This window comes from Ursus arctos, unplaced genomic scaffold, assembly GCF_023065955.2.
Source record: "Ursus arctos isolate Adak ecotype North America unplaced genomic scaffold, UrsArc2.0 scaffold_14, whole genome shotgun sequence".
Taxonomy (NCBI): Eukaryota; Metazoa; Chordata; class Mammalia; order Carnivora; family Ursidae; genus Ursus; species Ursus arctos.
The window spans coordinates 13,139,327-13,155,521 of NW_026622808.1; the positions used below are offsets into that span (position 1 = coordinate 13,139,327).

Sequence of the window (16,195 nt, forward strand, 5' to 3'; positions counted from 1 at the left end):
GTGGCAGGCATTGAGTGCCAGGCAGGGATGGGGTTGGGCGTGAGCTGGGTAGTGGCCACTCTGCGCCTGACAGCTGTGTGGACAGGCAGAGCCCTCCGCATCTAGGCCTCTGGCACCGCACTCAGAGTTAATTTAATTGATTAATTTTAAGAAAGCGAGGGGGGAGGGGAGTGGGAGAGGGAGAGGGAGAATCTCAAGTAGGCTCCATGCCCGGCACGGAGACCGACATGGGGCTTGATCTTACAACCCTGAGATCTTGACCTGAGCTGAAATCCAGAGTCATGTATCAACCGACTGAGCCATCCAGATGCCCCCACACTCAGATTTTAAAGGAGGACATGTTTGGTGGGGGCGCTTATAGGAGCATGTTGGTTTCTTTTTGAGGAGATCCTTTGGTTTTGGTTTGAGCGGTCGGTGGGGGTTGGAGGAGGAGGCATGGCTGAGAGGCCTGGCCCGGCTGGCTGGTGCCGAGAACCTGCAGGGATGGGGGTGGGTCTGGGGAGGGCATGGGCCTGGGGACACAGAGTGGGCTGGACGCCACTGGCCGGAGCCAAGGGCGGACCCAGGGTTGTTTCTGTGGGTACCTGCCCCTCGCCGCACCCAGCTTGTGTGGCTGACCCCTTCCTCCCTGCGTCCTGGGGGCTGCTCAGCACCTGCCCTTCCTTCTACAAGCCCTCCACAACCCCACTTCATACTTAAGGGGCCAAGGCTGGTCCCACCCCATGGATGCACAGCCTGTGCCCAGTTCGCCGGCTCCGTCAGCCTGGGAGCCCACCCGACTTCCCTCGGCAGCTGCTGACCAAGTGAAGCCTTGCCAGGGTCAAGGCCCCTTCCAGCCCCACCTGACCACAGGTCACAGGTTCCTGGAATTAGGCCCGGGGACCTTGGCATCAGCTGTACAGTGCAGGGTGGGGTGTTGGGGGTGGGTGGGGCAGCACAGAGGCCTCCGGGGTCAGTGGTGAGGGTCTGTCTCCCAGCCTCGGGCACTGCTCTGCTGTCTCTCGTCTTCTCTATACTGGGGAGCAGCCCCTCGGCGTGGAGAAGGGGTTGTGGGTGAGGGGGCTCCTAGCCCTCTCTGCACCCAGACTTGGGGCTCCACCGCCGGCTTTGGGGTTCTAGGGCCTCGGTCATGTGACCAGCCACCGCCTGTGCTGGTGGCGGTGTCCTTGAGTCGCGGGGTGGGGGTCACTCAACAGAGCACATGTCTCACACCAGCTTGACATGTGGTGTTCACAGGGCCTGAGTCACTGCACCCGTCTGTCCCCCCGAAAGTCATGGGGTGCACGTGTACCTGCAGAGATGTGTTCGGCGTGCCGCTTCACTGCCGAGCTTGTCATGTGCTGCCCTTGGGTCTGCCTGCTGGTCTGGGGCTGCGTCGTGGACACGTGTGTCCTTCTAATTCGTGCCTTTGTTTCTCTGCCAGCTGGGAGCCACGAGATTTGAGGCGGCGGGACCTGTCAACAGAATGTGTCCTCCCCCTGCATGCGACCCTGAGGCCACCGAGATGAGCGCCACGGCCGGGCCCTGGCAAGTGCCCACGTCTCACTAGCAGGGAGCCCGCTGGGCCACCATGGTGTACTAGCCCCGAAGAGCCGGCCGCAGCCTCAGGTCTGCACAGACCCGGGATTTGCACGGCAGCAGAGTCACCGTGGAGAGGCCAGGGTACCACAAACTTATGGATTTTGACAAGAAAGGAGGGAAAGGGGAGTCGGAGGAGGGTCGGAGAATGTCCAAGGCCGGCGGCCGGACCAGCCATGGCGTCCGGAGCTCGGGGACCAGCTCAGGGGTCCTGATGGTGGGACCCAACTTCCGGGTCGGGAAGAAGATAGGCTGTGGCAACTTCGGGGAGCTCCGGCTAGGTGAGCCCCCTTGCTTACATTCTGGGGCATGGGGAGGGGGAGGCTGCCCGATGGGGCTGTGGCCACCGCTCTCAGATGACTTCAGATGGTGGGGACTGGGAATTCAGGTAAGTGTGAGAATCTGCTCCCCAAGAGGGAGGTTTTGCCAGAGAGGTGGACCCCTAGCCTCACGCTGTGTTTCTGAGGGACAGTTTTGTGGGGGATCTGCGTGCCCCCCCCCCCCAGTGCAGGAGGCACCTACGTGGAAGTTTCTAGCTGGTGGGTCCAGGTGCACTTGCACGGTGGGATGTAAGTTCAGCTCCTGCTGAGCACTTAGCTCTCAGGAACCGCAGGCAAAGCCTGAGCCCTGTGCGGCGGCCTGCATCCCTGGCGTGTGCCTCAGCCCGCGGCCCTGAGAGGCTGGCTTGAGAGCCTGTCCTGAGCCAGAGCCGCGGCTCAGCCGCTCCAGAGGCTACCAGGGTTGGGCTCGGGCCATGGAGTCTCACTGCCTGTCTATGGCTTAAGGAAGCCCTGGGCTTGGGGTTTATGAGCCAGCAAACTGAGGGCTGGGGGTCCGATCTCCGTGTGCTGGCTGGAAGTGGGATGCAGGGCGGGTGCCGGGCTCAAACAGCGGATGCGTCTGTCACTGTCACTGAGACTGCTGAATTCCCAGGGGAGAGCACAGGGCAGCTGGGTCCAGCCCTCCCGGCACAGCAGGGCCCCGGCAGCCTGGTAGCCAGTTCCCCAGGAGACCCCGCACGGAGCCACCTGGACCCCCTCCTCCTGCCCTGTTAGACTGTGCGTGTGCACATGTGCTCACACAAACCAGGACCCAGTCCTGACCTGCAGGCTGGGGGCCACGGGGCCTGTCCTTGGGGTGTCAGGCTCAGCAGTTCTGCGTAGACAAATGAGGGCGTGTGTGGGGGCTGTGGGTGCAGCAGCGTTTGGCTTGAGTGTCCCCGTTGTCGCGTGTGTGGTAGCTGGGTGTCCGTCTGTATGACTGCACCCCGTTTTCTTCATCCGTTCGCTCAGGGACATTGGGCTGTGTCTAGATTTGCGTCGTTGTGAAGAGAACTGTCGTGAGCCTCCCTCTCCAGGTCTTGCGTGCAGATGTTGTGAAAGAGCCGGGTTACGGCCAGGGTGCGTGTTGGCGAGAAACTGCCAGACTGATTTCCACGGTGATGGTGACATTTCTAAACTGCGGGCAGCGTATGCGGGTCCTGGGGGTCCCACATCCCCATCAGCATTTGGGGTCGTCAGGCTGTTTTGAGCGTGCTCGGGGGTGCTGAGTGGTTTTCATTTGCATTTCCCTGATGATTCATGTTCTCCCGTACATCCTGTGTCTTTTTTCCCGACAATTGGAAGGTTTTCTTTTTTTTTTTTAGTTTCAGGTTTTGATTTTGCAGTGTTTCTGTGGATTTCTTTTGTGTTTATCCTGCTTGGGATTGATTGAGCTTCATGGGTCTGCGTCATACTTTTTCATTCAATTGGAAAAACTTTATAGTCGTTATTTCTTCAAATATTTTCCTGTCTTTGTTTCCACGTCTCTTGCATCCTCAGACTCCGATTACACGTACGTTAAATGTTTGATGCTCTTCTCCGGGCCCCTCAAGCTTCGTTTAAGTTTTCTCTTAGCCTTTTGTTCCTTCTTTGCTTCAGTCTGGTTAGTTTTTGCTCTTTCGTAAGTGCACCCTTTTTCTCTGCTGTGTCTGGTCTGTTGTTGGAGCCACTCAGGCGAATTTTTCATTCCGAACGCGGTATTTCTCACTGTTCCCCATCTGCTTGTTCATTTTGCCCATCTTGTCCTTTAAATCCTCACACGTGCTCGTGAGGGTTTGAAATGTGACGTCTTTGGCACCTTTGACTTTGTTTTTCCTCGTTACTGTCTCATCTGCCTCTTGCATACGTCTCGTATGTTTTATTTTCTGTTGGAAATTGTGGGTGCCACGTGGGGAACTTCTGCATTATGCTTTGTCCCAGAGGCTCGTGTTGAAGTCGTTGGGGGCTGGTGGGCAGCTGAGAGCAGACCTGACTCAAGGGCCGGAGTCACCTCTGTCCCGTGGTGAGGGCGTTCTGGGTTCTCAGCCAAGTGTCCGGAGAATTCAGGGAGACCTCTGTATCTGGATGGCTGCAGCTTCAGCCTTGTGTGGCCCCCCAGGGTCTTCCTTCTGCTCATAGCCCCTCGGGAGCTCGCCCTGAGCACGCACAGGTGAGACTGCTGACATTGGTGAGCCCCCCCCCCCCCCCGCCCCGCCCTGAGCAGCAAGCACCTGTCTGCAGATCCCTACTTCAGACACGCTTGGGCGTGTGTGCACACACTCACTTTCCACTCAGACTGGCCGTCAAGGACTTCGGCTCTCCCAGAACTCCCATGGGCAGTCAGAACCCCAGAGTTTCTTCAACAAGACACAGTAAAGTTACCAGTTACCGTAAAGGATCAGTTAGAATCATCAGAGTTTAAAACATCTTTTTGTGAGGGGCGTTCAGTCAGTTGAGCGTCCGACTCTTGGCTTCGTCTCAGGTCCTGATCTCATGGGTTGTGGGATCGAGCCCCACGTTGGGCTTTGCGCTTCATGGAGAGTGCTGGAGATTCTCTCCTTCTGCCCCTTCTCCCACTCGCGTGCACGCGTGCTCTGTCTCTCTCTCTCTCTCTGAAATAAATAAATCTTAAAAAAAAACCATGTTTTTATGAGACAACATTGTTGGGAGCGAGGGCAGGCAGGCCACAGACGGCCATGCTCTCAGAGCACCATTTGACAAAGCAGCGATGTCTGCACTCGGGGAAGGACTGCTCAGTAATCAAAAGACAGATGCTCCGATTAAAAACGGGCACGAGAGGGGCACCCGGCCGGCTCCATCGGACGAGCGTGCGACTCTCGATCTCAGGGTCGTGAGTTCGAGCCCCATGTCAGCTGTAGAGATGACTTAAAAAAAAACACATTAAAAACAGGCAAGAGATGCGAAGAGAGACTCCACAAAAGCAGACCGAGGGATCGCCAGGGAGCTCAGAGGGCACTCCGCCTCATCAGCCACGAGGGAAGGTGACACGCAGGTGACACGCCACACGCACAGCACAAGCAGCAGACTCGGCAGAGTGACCCTGCGTGCGCGTAGGAAGTCCCGCGTGCTAACGCTCACTTCCACAGTGCTTGTAAGGGAACACTGGGAGCGAGCTGGGGTCTCCCAGGGCGACCGGCTAAGCCAGCCAGACCGCGTCTCCGCAAGGGCCCTGCCGCAGCACGGAGAGAGCTCTGACGCCTCGCGCCATGTGGAAGGAGCCGGGAGGAGTGGACATGCCCATAACGCCCCCTCAGCGGCCGCCTCTCGGGACATGGAGGCGGGAGGGGCCCGTGTGGCGGGCTCGGCCTCCGTGGCGGTGCAGAGCTGGCGCGGCACGTGTGCCCGCGCTCGCCACGTGGGGCCGCGGTGGGTGCTTCACGGGTAAGCGTTCTCCCCTCCAGGGGGTTAAGGAGCCGCGAGTCCTGCTGAGCCTCGTCTGCGCTCTCTGTCGCCGGTGCGGAGGGGATGGGGTACTGATGTCTGCCGCTTTGAAACGCTCTGATTTCACCAAAAATAGGGAGGCGAGGGCTGCCTGGGTGGCTCAGTGGGATCGAGTCCCGCCTCGGGCTCCCTGCTCAGCGGAGAGCCTGCCTCGCCCTCTGCTGCTTCCCCTGCTCGTGCGCACGCGCGCTCTCTCTCTCTCTCTCACAAATAAATAAAATCTTAAAAAAAAAATAAGGAGGATGAGTGGGTGACAGGTGCACAGACATACAGCAGAACAAAGAGCAGATTGTTACAGACGTCATGTCGGCGGTGAGGACGTGGGTCTTTCCTGCAGGGGTTTTCCATTTTTTTATGTTTGAAACTTTCATCATAAAATGTTGAAGGAAAAAGGTGAGAGGCAAAACCTATTTTTTATCAAAACCCAGGAAGCAGGGCTTCCAGAGAGCTTCCCTTCCCTGCTGATGAGCGTCTGAAACCCGCTTGGTTGTCTACCCAAGTGAGCGGAGGTCCGCAGGAAGGTGGGGCTCTGTGCCCGCCCCTTCCACACCGCGGCAAGGAATGGGGGAGAAGCGAGCTGGGCTCATCCCAGACAGCAGGGTCGTGGGCACGCCGTGGCCACAGTCTCAAGATGCAGTCAGAAATGAATTTTTCTATTCAAGCAACAGTTGGAAAAGAAAAGCTTAAACCCACTGCCGATTGTAAGCATGCCAAAAGCTGCCAGTGCCCGTGAAACAAATCTGACAGACGCGGTGCGCTCCCCGCCAAGAACTAAAAACCTCTGGAGGGAGAGTCAACTGCGCGTCGTGGCTGGGGCGGCTCGCGCTCAGCTGTCCCCTCCCCAGGCTCTCCTGCAGGCCTGCGGTGACCTCTCTGCGCGCTGCGTGCTGGGGAGTCTGACCCGCTGGCTCTCGATCCGCCTCTGGGAACAAAGGCCCCAGGGGGGCCGGGACCACGTCGGGGATCCCCCCCTCCCCCGCCAGTGCCACAGGGGCGTGGACACCTTGGAGCACGCCCAGGATGGGGCGGTGACTGGTGGGAGGGACCGACAGGTGCGGGAGCCCTGGCCTTGGCCCGTGAGGTGGTACACGGTGGGGCCCCCACCATCACGCTGGAGGAACGACCCAGGCGTGGATGTCTCCCAGACTCGAGCCGCACGATGACGGGGAGAGTCAGCTGAGGCCTCTTCCCACCGAGGATCCTACTCCAGGACGGTGGGACAGACGATGTGGATCCTAGAGGAGCAGGCATGCCCGTGAGGCTAGTCCAAGGGTGCAGGCCAGGATCGCGCTGGGAGGAGCAGCTCTCCTGGAGACAGTGGCCCGGCTCCCCACGGCTGTGTGCAGAGTAATCCCCAGAGGGGCAGGGGAGCAGGGGTGAGCGCTTAGGCTTGAGGGGCTAGGGCGGCCCTCCATTATGCAGCAGGTCACCCAGCCTCAAAGCCACGTGGGTGCTGGGTGTCCATCCCTCGCTCCTCCGGGTGAGGAGACCCTTTACAGAAGCCCCGAGCCCCTGGGCTGGGGCCGTCTAGCCAGAGGCCCTGTCTGTGGGGCTCTAGCAGGTGAAATCTGGGCTGCCGCAGCTTCTGGAACTCATGTGTTTGCAGTGCTCTGAGGTTGGGTGTGCTGGCTCTTCTGTGTGGGCTTCTGGAGGTCCTGGTGGTCACTGATGGGCTTGGGAAGATGACCTGCCCCAGGCTGTTTCTAACCTGGGAGGCATGCGGAGTTCTAGCCCCAGGCGTGGTGAGCTCTGGTGCCCTGGGAAGCCAGCCAGGGGCTCTCTGCCTACCAGGGGCCCCTGGGCAGGGTCTCACTGGACCGCAGGTTCCAGCAAGGGGCAGGGCCCTGGGGCCAGTTCTCTTTCTGCACAAAGGAGCTCCCCATGCTGATGGCTGGGTTCCACACCTTGGGTGAGTCCCCTGCAAGACAGGAGCTGGAGAAACCTTTCCGTGCAGCCTCTTGCCAGGGGGCCGTGCTCCACAGGGTCGGGGTCTGCTGGTGGGACAGACAGAAGGCGAGGAGCCTGTGGGGGTGGGGGCGGGGGCGGGGGCGGGGACTGCTCTGGGGCCGCTCCTAGGCGGAGGCAGAGCCGCTGTTGGAGAGTCCTTACTGGCAGACCGGGTGAAGGGGCGGTGAGGAGGGGAGAAGAATGGGGGTGTTCGGGGGAGCCAGGAGGGGATACTGCAGGTCAGATGGCATAGGCCCAGAAGCCCGGCCTTCTACGCTGCCGTGGGAGCTGGAGAGTCCTCGGGGTCACCATGGGTCTGTGTTTTCTCTCTTTGTCTTTTTAGATGGGAGAAATTGGAGCGAGTTGGTGTGCTGGCGGGAAGGATCCCCTAGAGAGGAGTTGGGAGTGGCCCCCTTGAGTGGGCAGGCCTGGGTTGGGGGGAGGGGAGGGCTGGCTGGCATGGAGGGCTTGAGGATGAGGGTATGGGGCAGATGGGGGCCACCCGTAGGCATTCTTCTCGCTCCCAGAACGTGGCCAAGCTCAGGGGGGTCTCCCAGGGAATAGGAGGTGGCCCCCAGAGTGGTGGGTCAGGTGGGGTCTCCCCCTGCTGGGGTCCTGCCGCACTGACTGGTGCACTTTTCTCCACAGGGAAGAATCTCTATACAAATGAATACGTAGCTATTAAACTGGTGAGTCCAGGCCTCCCTCCCACCGCCCCGCGGGCCCCGGGGGTACTGAGCTCGGGCTGGGTCCAGGCCTCCCTCCCACCGCCCCGCGGGGCCCTGGGGGTACTGAGCTCGGGCTGGCCTGCTGGCTCTCCTGGGAGGGGGTGTGCGTGCAGGGCGGGTCACCTGACCACATGCCCGCCTGCCCTTCGCAGGAGCCCATCAAGTCCCGGGCGCCTCAGCTGCACCTGGAGTACCGCTTCTACAAGCAGCTCAGCGCCGCAGGTACAAGGCCCGCGCGGCAGGGGCGCGGCGGGGGCGCGGCGGGGGCGCAGGGTGCAGGGCGCCACGCAGGCCCCCACGAGTCTGCGTGTGTCACCCCCCGCAGAGGGCGTCCCTCAGGTCTACTACTTCGGCCCGTGCGGGAAGTACAACGCCATGGTGCTGGAGCTGCTGGGGCCCAGCCTGGAGGACCTGTTCGACCTGTGCGACCGCACGTTCACGCTCAAGACGGTTCTCATGATTGCCATCCAGCTGGTGCGGCCGGGCGCACGGAGGAGGGGCGGGGATGGGGGGAGGGGGCAGCCGAGGGGGCAGCCCTGAGCCGCCGCCGCCGCCCCCCCCAGATCACGCGCATGGAGTACGTGCACACCAAGAGCCTCATCTACCGCGACGTGAAGCCCGAGAACTTCCTGGTGGGGCGGCCGGGCACCAAGCGGCAGCACGCCGTGCACATCATCGACTTCGGCCTGGCCAAGGAGTACATCGACCCCGAGACCAAGAAGCACATCCCGTACCGGGAGCACAAGAGCCTGACGGGCACGGCCCGCTACATGAGCATCAACACGCACCTGGGCAAGGGTGAGCCGCGCACGGGCCGGGCGGGGGGGCGCGCGGGCCGCGCTGACCTGCTCTCCCCCCGCAGAGCAGAGCCGCCGCGACGACCTGGAGGCACTGGGCCACATGTTTATGTACTTCCTGCGTGGCAGCCTGCCCTGGCAGGGGCTCAAGGTGGGCACGGGGCCGGGGGTGTGGGCGTGGGGGGCCTGCGGGTCCGTGTCGGCTGACCGCTCTCCCCGCAGGCCGACACGCTCAAGGAGCGCTACCAGAAGATCGGCGACACCAAGCGGGCCACGCCCATTGAGGTGCTCTGCGAGAGCTTCCCAGGTGAGGGGCGCCGGGGCCCCGCTGACCGCCCTAGGCCACGCTGACCCCCGCGCCCCCGCCGGCCGCCCCGGGCCACGCTGACCCCCGCGCCCCGCTGACCGCCCCGGGCCACACTGACCCCCGCGCCCCCGTTGATCCCTGCGCCCCCGCTGACCGCCCCAGGGCACGCTGACTCCCGCGCCCCCGCTGAACCCCCGCGCCCCCGCCGGCCGTCCCGGGCCCCACTGACCGCCCCGGACCCCGCTGACCCCTGCGCCCCCGCTGACCCCCGCGCCCCCACTGACCCCCGTGCCCCCACTGACCCCCGCGCCCTGCTGGCCGCCCCGGGCCATGCTGACCCCCGCACCCCCACTGACCCCCGCACCCCGCTGGCCGCCCCGGGCCACGCTGACCCCCACGCCCCCGCTGACCCCCCGTGCCCCTGCCGGCCGCCTTGGGCCCCACTGACCGCCCCAGGCCACGCTGACTCCTGCGCCCCTGCCGACCGCCCTGGGCCCCGCTGACCCCCGCGCCCCCGCCAGCCGCCCCGGGCCGCACTGACCCCCGCACCCCCGCCAGCCGCCCCGGGCTGCGCTGACCCCCGTGCCCCCGCTGGCTCTCCACAGAGGAGATGGCCACGTACCTGCGCTACGTGCGGCGCCTGGACTTCTTCGAGAAGCCGGACTACGACTACCTGCGCAAGCTCTTCACCGACCTCTTTGACCGCAGCGGCTTCGTGTTCGACTATGAGTACGACTGGGCGGGGAAGCCCCTGGTACGTGGGGTCCCCGGACCGCTTGAGTCCTGGTTCCTGCGGTGGGTGAGGCCCCAGGATGTGGGGCCAGGAGCCTTGGTGCTCCGTGCCCGTGGGACCCTAGGTGCGTGGTGGGTGGGAGTAGGCTGCCCGGCCTCAGCGCTGCGTCCTGCCCCCCTGCAGCCGACACCCATCGGCACGGTCCACTCCGACCTGCCCTCGCAGCCTCAGCCTCGGGACAAAGCCCAGCTACACAGCAAAAACCAGGTGAGGGGCTGGGCCAAGGACCCCAACAGTGGGAGGGGTGGGGCAGGGCGCACCTGACTCCCCTGCCGCCCCCCCCCCCCACGCAGGCGCTGAACTCCACCAACGGGGAGCTGAACGCAGATGACCCCACCGCCGGGCACTCCAATGCTCCCATCACAGCGCCCGCAGAGGTGGAGGTGGCCGATGACACCAAGTAAGGCCCCGGGTGGCAGCCGGGCGCGGGGACAGCTTGGGCCCCCTCCCCACCCACCCGCCACATGTCCGTGTCCCCTTGCCCACCCCTTGCAGGTGCTGCTGTTTCTTCAAGAGAAGGAAGAGAAAAGCAGTGCAGCGCCACAAGTGACCCTGGGGCCCTGGCACCCTGAACCCTCCTGCCGCAGCCCCCTGGGGCGAGCCTGGCCCCGGCCGTGGGGCCCACAGCCAGGACACACACTGCTGGGCTGGGCGCAGCTGCCCGCCCCCCCCACGCGGGGTCACTTCCTTCACACGAGACTTTGGCCGAGATTTCTACACCCGTGTCTAGTCCTCCCCTCCAAGAGCATTAACTATTTGAAACAAGGAGAAGAGCAACAGTGGCCACCCTGCCCTGCGCCCCTCCCGCCCGCCTGCTGAAGTGAGTAGTTGGCCGCCCGCGTTGGCCAGCCCGTCCCGTTAGTCTCATAAAGTCCAGCTTGTCTCCCTCGATCCAAAGGCCGTTTTCTCGAGGGGGCGCTGTGGGCGTTGCTGCCGGGGGTGAGCCCGCCCTGGGCCTCCCCGCACCACAGGGGAAGGCGGGGTGGGGGCGGCCCCCCAACCAAAATGCTGCACCAAAGCCTGGGCCGGTGGGCACAGCCCCGCAGGGTTTCCTGCTGCACCTGCTCATGGAGCCGTGTCCAGGGCCCGGAGCCCCGGGGGCGGCCATCTGCTTGGCGCCCGGGCCTCGGTCTGTGCCCTGGTGTGCGTGGGCTTCTCGTGTCCGTGCTCCACGCCGCCGGCGGGGCAGCGGGAGACAAGCGCCTTAAAGCCCTGTCCCAGCCCCACAGGTGCGTCCGGGGCTGGGCAGCCCTGGTGGGAGTGCGGTCCTCCTGGGCCCCCCGGAGGGCCCGTGCTGCCACTCAGGGTGGCGCAGCCGGGGGACGGCCTGGCAGCGGCGTGTGTGTATAGGTCTTGCTTTACACGGTGTACAGAAATGGCACTTTGGTGTCTCTGACGCTTCCTGGAAGCCATAGAGTTTAGGGGCTTTTTTAAAAAAATAAAGGAAAATGAAAGCACTCCTGAGTGTGGTGTCGGTGTTTCCAAGAGGCTTGGCTGTGGCAGGACAGATGCTTACGTCCCTGGGAGGGGCAGGCTTGTGGGTGACCCCTTGCTCAGGAGACAGGGACAGTCAGAACAAGAGAACCGAGAACTCCGGTCAGTGTCGGAGCTGGGCTTTGTTGTGTTTGGGGCCTGGGGACACTGCTGTTAACCTAGTCAGGATGAGAGCAAAAGACAGGTAAGGGACAGGTCCCCTTGGGCCTGGCTTCACACAGACACATTAGAAACCCTAACAAAGTGGATTGTTCTTTCAGGAGAAACAGGGGTGGGAGGGCTGCTGCAGCTGGATGCTTGGGTCTCCAGCGCACTTGACAAAGTGGGGAGCCCCGGGACAGCCTCACAAGTCGCCTTGAATGCAGCATGGAGAGAAAGAGATCTCCTTGGTGGCTGCCGGGGACTGCATGTGTTCCCCTGATGTTCATAACGTTGACACCTAACCCCAGTGGGATGGGACGGTGTTAGGGACAGGGTCTTTGGAGGTGATGAGGGTTAGGTGAGTTCATGTTGGGGGGGACCCCCCTGTTGGGACTAGTGCCCTTGTAAGGGGTCTTGGAGTAATGTGGCCAGAAGCGAAAGGAGTGAATTCTTGGCAAAACCAGAGCGTGGCCCTGCACACTGCGGACCAGGGAGCTCAACCAGGGGACACCCAGCCTCCCTGGGTGGGTAACTTCGAAGCTGAAGAAGGTGCAGGACTGGCTCCCAATATCATCGAAGACATTTGTGAAAATCATCTTGGGTCAGAAATTCAAAAACTAAAGACAGAAATGGGCAAAACCAAGAAGCGGAAACAGCTTGAATTCAGGAAGGAAATGGAGGAGGGAAAGTGACTTGAGGAATGGGGAGTAATCTGCAAGTTGCCCAGGACTCCAAGCAAGATTTGTGAAAGGCACGGAAGCAGAGCAAGAGAAGAGAGGAAAGACAAGGAAGGCAGAGGCCACGGAGGAACGCCACGCTAGCAGAGCCTGGGAAGAAGCGAGTCGGAGCTAAGTGTTTCAAGCCACTGTTGGAGAGAACTTTGCAGATGGGGCAGAAACCCCAAACCTCCACACCGGACGGGCACCTCCCAAGGCATCGCCTGGTGAAACGACTGCGTCTTAAAGATGACGATGGTCCTTGGGGCCTGCCGGCAGGAAGAACGTCACTTGCCAGGGCAAGAGGACTTAGCAGTGAGACTTTACAAAGCAGCACACAAGGCAAGGTGCCGACAGAGCAGCCTTTTGAAAAGCTCAGTAAAGCAGGCCTGAGCCGAGGGGCCACGTGCCACAAGGCGTGCTTTGTGGCAGGGCCTCACAAAGCCGGCGTCCAGTGTTGCAGCCCCGTGCAGGCTCGCCTGGGGGGTGGGTGGGCTGTGACTGTGGGCGAGCACCTACACCCAAGACCGAAAGAAGCACCTGTAACCCAACCGTGGGCTCAAGCCCGAGAAAGGAGACCAGCGTGAGCGCTGGGTGCTGGGTCGGAGCCGGAGAGGCCAGCTCGAACCGGGGCTGCTGCTAGAGAAGCCGACGGGTAAATGCAGAACGGACGTGCGGACGTGGGCTGGTGGGCCCGCGGTCCGGCCTGTTTCCATGGACCCCACTTTTGTGCTGTTTTTCTATTTCTGACGAATGTTACCAGCCCATATTCCCCTGTTATATTTGTTTTGTGTAACTGAATACACTGTGTACGTGTGTATTGTCCACGTACTGACTCCGCGGTGCTCTCCGTGGCTGCGTGCCCACCAGGGGTTCCGTCTCGGCACCTCTCCTCTCAGCCTGAAGAACTACCTCTGACGGTTTCTAGAGTGTGGGCCTTTGGGCAACAAAGTCTCACAGCTTTTGGCTGCCTGAGAATATTTTGCTGGCATTAATGACGGGTGTTTTGTTGGGAATGGAATTCTAGGTGGGCAGGTGGGTTCGGTTCTTTGTGGGGTGTTTTTTGCTCGCCAGCATTTTAAAGACGTCATTTGGTTGGTTCTGATGTGAGGTGAGCTGTCATCCTTGTTCGCCCCGAAGGCGGGTACCGTTGTGTCCGGCTGCTGGTAAGGCTGTGTGCGCCGCTCGGCTGTGCTGTGCGGTCTCCTTCCTGTTTACCCCCGCAGGGCACTTGCTGAGCTCCTCCGACCTGCAGGCTGGTGTCTTTCATCAGCTTTGGACGATCTCCTGCTATTAGCTCAAGTGTCTGTGCCCGAGCTTCCCTGCCCCCCGCCCCAGGACCCCAGTTATCTACGTGTAGGACCATCTTCTCTGACCCCAAAGTTCTCTGATGCTCTGGAGGTTTGGTTTTATGTTTTTCTTTTCTTTTTTTTTTTTAATCTGTGTTTTCAGTTTGGATAATTTTGACATGTCTTTGGATTTACTAGTCCTGTTTTGTTTTTTTTTTTGTGCTTTGTGTGTTCTTAAGCTCTCCAATATATAATTTTTAAAAAAGATTTTATTTATTTGCCAGAGAGAGAGGGAGAGCGCAAGCAGTCAGAACTGCAGGCAGAGGGAGAGGGAGAAGCAGACTCCCCACTGAGCAGGGAACCCAACATGGGGCTCCCAGGACCCTGGGGTCGTGAATGACCCAAGCCGAAGGCAGATGCTTCACTGACTGAGCCGTCGAGGTGCTCTGCCAGCCAGCACATTCTTTGAGATGTTTTTTAGTTCTAGAGTTTCCACTTGTGTTTGTAGAGTTTATTCCTCTATTGGAGTCCTCCACGCCTTCCCGTCTCTGCCCCGCCGTCTTCTGGATTCTTTACCAGTTGCAGAGCAGTGACTTGATAGTCCTTGACCTCCAGTTTTGACCTCTGGTTTCAACGTCCGGGCCCCTGGAGGTCTGCTTCTGTTGGTTGTTTTTTGTCCTCTTGATTATAGATGACATTTTCCTCCTTCACATCTCAGAACTGTTTTTGCATTCCAAACACTGTGTGTGAACACGGAGACGCCAGCCCCCCCCCCACCCCCCGGCGAGAGGACACTCCTTCCTGTCCTGGCCGGCCTGGATGAGGGACTTGGGCGGGCTGATCAGGCCGGGTTTCCACCTGAGCTTCCGCTTGCCTCTAGTTCACACGTCTTGAACTTCATTTCACGTCTCGAGCGGCCTTGTTTTTATTGCCAGCCCTGAGTTCTAGCAGGACTCTGATTTCCAAGCATGACGAGACCACAGATTTCACTCTGCCTTTCCACCCCCACCCACCCCGCATCAGCAGCCAAGCACCAAGCAAAATCCTGTGGGAGAAAACCTGCCATTTTTTGAGCTCCTCCAGGTTCCGGTTCGTTCTGCCAGCCCGCACAGGCCTCAGCCCAGCTGGCTTCTCTTCCGGCAGAGAGTACCCCACCCACAGCATGCCCAGCTCAGCGTATGCTTCTGGGGGGCACTCGTGGCCTCTGCTCACCGGGCGGTGGCTTTCCCCCTGAAGCCTAGCCTCTCTAGATTCCCTGGCATCCACATCCCTTTGATATGTTAAATTAAACAATTAAATATTTATTTAAAAAAAAAATTTGGGATGTTCAATGTGGTCTGATGCATGCATACAAGAGGACACGATCCCCCACAACCAGTGCAGTGAACACAGCCATGAGCTCACAGAGTTGACCGTGTGTGTGTAGGGTGAAAACACAAGGTCCCCTCTTAGCAGCTCTCAGGTATACGGACTGCGCTGAGTGTAGTCACCAGGCTGGGCAGTGCACCCCCAGAATGTGGCATCTTAGACCTGGTACCACCCCCAACCAGCATCTGCCCATTTCCCCCACCCCTGGCCACCAAGGTACTCTCTGGTTCTGAGTTAAGCTTTCGTTTTAGAGTCCACGTGTAAGGGGTCATACAGCATTTGTCTTTGTGTGCATAATGTCATACATGCTGTTGGAAGTGGCAGAGCTTTTCTTTTTTAAAAAAGGCTGAATGATACATACACTATGCATCCCATTTTCTTCATTCATCCACCCATGACACTTCATTTCCATGTCTTATGAGTAAAGCCACATGAACATGGGGGTGCAGATGTTTGGGATACTGATTTCCTTTCCTCGGGTTGTACACCCAGAGGTGGAATTGCTGCATTGCATGTTTCTGAGTTATTTGCAACTCCAATACTGTTGCAGTGGTGGCTGCACCTGTATGTAATTTCACAGGTGCACCTGCCTTGTCTTTTTAAACCAAACTTCCAGTCTGCCGTGACTGTCCATATCCTAACCAGAAATGACCCCTCACTGTGTCCTCAGTATCTGTAGGGTCTGTAGTGCTGTCCCCTTTTCAGTCTTGACGTTGCTCTTGTGTTTTTGCTCTTAAAAAAAAAAAAAAAAAAGTTTTCGTTTTTGCTAGGATTCCATCAAGAAACCAGCTAATGGCTTGTTTTGTATTTCATTTGTTTTTTGCTTCATTTTTGGTCTCAGTATTTTTATTTCCCATTTTGGGGATCTAATTTGCTGTTAACATTGTAGTTTCTTTTTTCTTTTTTTTCTTAAAGATTTTATTTATTTATGTGACAGAGAGACAGCCAGCGAGAGAGGGAACACAAGCAGGGGGAGTGGGAGAGGAAGAGGGAGGCTCCCAGCGGAGGAGCCCGATGAGGGGCTCGCTCGATCCCAGGACTCTGGGATCACGCCCTGAGCCGAAGGCAGACGCCTAACGACTGAGCCACCCAGGCGCCCCTAACGTTGTTTCTTAAGATGAAAACCTAGACCTTTGGTTTTAAACCTTTCTTCTTTTCTAATCTATGCGTAAAATACAAATTTCCCCAGTTCCACCTTAACAAGATCCTACAGTTTTGCTATGATACAATCAGAGTATCATTCAGTTCAAAGTATTTCCTAATTTCCATATGGCTT

General features: G+C 59.6%; 1 protein-coding gene across 1 annotated transcript in view; it reads left to right on the plus strand.

Annotated features, from left to right (window-relative positions):
* The window catches only part of CSNK1G2 (casein kinase 1 gamma 2), a 29,779-nt gene extending 14,911 nt beyond the window's left edge, over positions 1-14,868 (plus strand). Inside the window, exons 2-12 of the mRNA XM_048227126.2 lie at positions 1,424-1,859; positions 7,935-7,975; positions 8,167-8,236; positions 8,340-8,488; positions 8,578-8,812; positions 8,877-8,962; positions 9,034-9,118; positions 9,724-9,872; positions 10,035-10,118; positions 10,205-10,311; positions 10,407-14,868. Coding sequence (XP_048083083.1) covers positions 1,676-1,859; positions 7,935-7,975; positions 8,167-8,236; positions 8,340-8,488; positions 8,578-8,812; positions 8,877-8,962; positions 9,034-9,118; positions 9,724-9,872; positions 10,035-10,118; positions 10,205-10,311; positions 10,407-10,461 — 1,245 coding nt within the window. The 5' untranslated portion in view covers positions 1,424-1,675 and the 3' untranslated portion in view covers positions 10,462-14,868. The remainder of the gene's footprint in view (positions 1-1,423; positions 1,860-7,934; positions 7,976-8,166; positions 8,237-8,339; positions 8,489-8,577; positions 8,813-8,876; positions 8,963-9,033; positions 9,119-9,723; positions 9,873-10,034; positions 10,119-10,204; positions 10,312-10,406) is intronic.
* Positions 14,869-16,195: the final 1,327 nt, after the last annotated feature.